The sequence below is a fragment of the Acinonyx jubatus genome, chromosome A1, assembly GCF_027475565.1.
Source record: "Acinonyx jubatus isolate Ajub_Pintada_27869175 chromosome A1, VMU_Ajub_asm_v1.0, whole genome shotgun sequence".
In the NCBI taxonomy this organism is placed as follows: domain Eukaryota; kingdom Metazoa; phylum Chordata; class Mammalia; order Carnivora; family Felidae; genus Acinonyx; species Acinonyx jubatus.
Window position 1 is genome coordinate 85,479,877 of NC_069380.1, and position 1,818 is coordinate 85,481,694.

General features: G+C 36.2%; 1 protein-coding gene across 1 annotated transcript; it reads right to left on the reverse strand.

Annotated features, from left to right (window-relative positions):
• Positions 1 to 510: 510 nt before the first annotated feature.
• LOC113596273 (olfactory receptor 14A16-like) lies at positions 511 to 1,441 on the reverse strand. The gene is given in 2 exon segments (XM_027048797.1): positions 511 to 1,278; positions 1,280 to 1,441. Coding segments are annotated over 2 exon segments (930 nt in total).
• Between the last annotated feature and the right edge of the window lie 377 nt (positions 1,442 to 1,818).

Sequence of the window (1,818 nt, forward strand, 5' to 3'; positions counted from 1 at the left end):
TAAGTTCAAATTTTAAGATTTATGCAAATAACTTGAGAAAACAAAAAAGAATTTTTTCAATGCTCAACGAGTACAAACTTGCCATTTATTAAGTAAACCTGGATACTTACGAATAATTTAAAAAATATGAAACCTCATTTTTACTTTAAATATGAACTATATTCCTAGAATAAAAGTAAAAGTTGCCATATTTTGTGACTACGCTGAAAAGATTATGTGATCATAATGCACTTATGAATACTATGATAAATACAAATCGTTTAGAATGTTACCCTAGTAAAATACTGTGATATACAATCAAAACAGGAAAGAACCATTTAATTAAAATATTTCAACACCCTAGACCACTACATAAGAGAGTTAAATTTTACCCTGGTACCCTGTTAGGCAACAAATTACAGAGTTTTTTTTTTTTTTTTTTTGGACCTGCAAAGGGAAGTGGAGGCATCTCTTTGGAAATAATTATTGTCAATAAAATTATTCATTTTAATAAATTTTACATATTTAAATTTAAAAAGGTATCCTGAACAGTTTCCCAGATATCAGTTTGCCCAAGGCCATTTGCACATCCTGGTTTCTGAGGCTGTAGATGATAGGATTCATGATGGGGGGTAACACAGTGTAAAGCACTGATATCAACACTTTCACTGAAGATGAAGATTTAAAATTTTTAGCTAAATATGTGATGCTTCCAGAAAGGATAAACAGTGTCACCACGGTGAGGTGGGGCAGGCAGGTGGAAAGACATTTCACTCTCCCATTTGCAGATGGGATTCTTAGAACGGTAGAAAAAATGTGAACATAGGATACAATCAATAAAATAAAACATATAAACCCAAAACAACAACTACCAATTATAAATGCATATTCTAGAGTTTTCTGTCCAGAACAAGCAAGTGTGAGCAGTGATGGGACATCACAAAAGAATTGGTGCACTATGTTGGAACCACAGAAACGAACAGAAAATGTTCCTGCAGCATGAATGGATCCATAGACACACCCACTAAACCATGATGCTGTCACCATCTGCACACAGGCACCTCTATTCATGATGGTCTCATAGTGCAGAGGACAGCAGATGGCAGCATAGCGGTCATAGGACATCACTAGGAGAAGGGCATATTCTGTGCCAGCAAGAAAAATAACAAGGAAAACTTGTGAGGCACATCCTATGAAAGAGATGGAATGGCTGTTGGTCAAAGAGTTCATGACAGATTTGGGGACAGTGACAGAAATATAACAGATATCAATCAAAGACAAATTCTTTAGGAAAAAAAAACATGGGGGATTGAAGATGCTGGTCAATGGTGGTGAGGGTGAAAATGAGGAGGTTCCCCATTAGTGCTGCTAGGTAAACCAGGAAGAGGAATGCAGCATAAAGTCTCTGTAGCACCTGATCATCAGGGAATCCCATGAGCAAGAATCTTGTTATGTTTGTCATGGTGGCTTATTTCTCAGCCATGCTAATTCTTATCTGCAGAAATAAAGATGACACTGATAACTAGTCCTTTCAGATATTGTCATATCATCTTTACTTGACCTTTGGCAATGTTTGGTTCTGAATGAGGTGTAGCTCATCAGAATACCAGCATAGAGATACACAGCATACAGCAATAGCCCCATACCATCCATATTGAGATATTTACACAGAGGTCAATGAGCACATAGCCCCCTACCATCCATATTGAGATATTTACTCAGAGGTCAATGAAATATGGTTGGCTTTAAGGACAATTTAAAGAGGCAGAAAATCCAGTAAAGTTCCGACTGTTGGTTAGTAGAACAAATATATATATATATATAGCCTTAGGAGTCTAA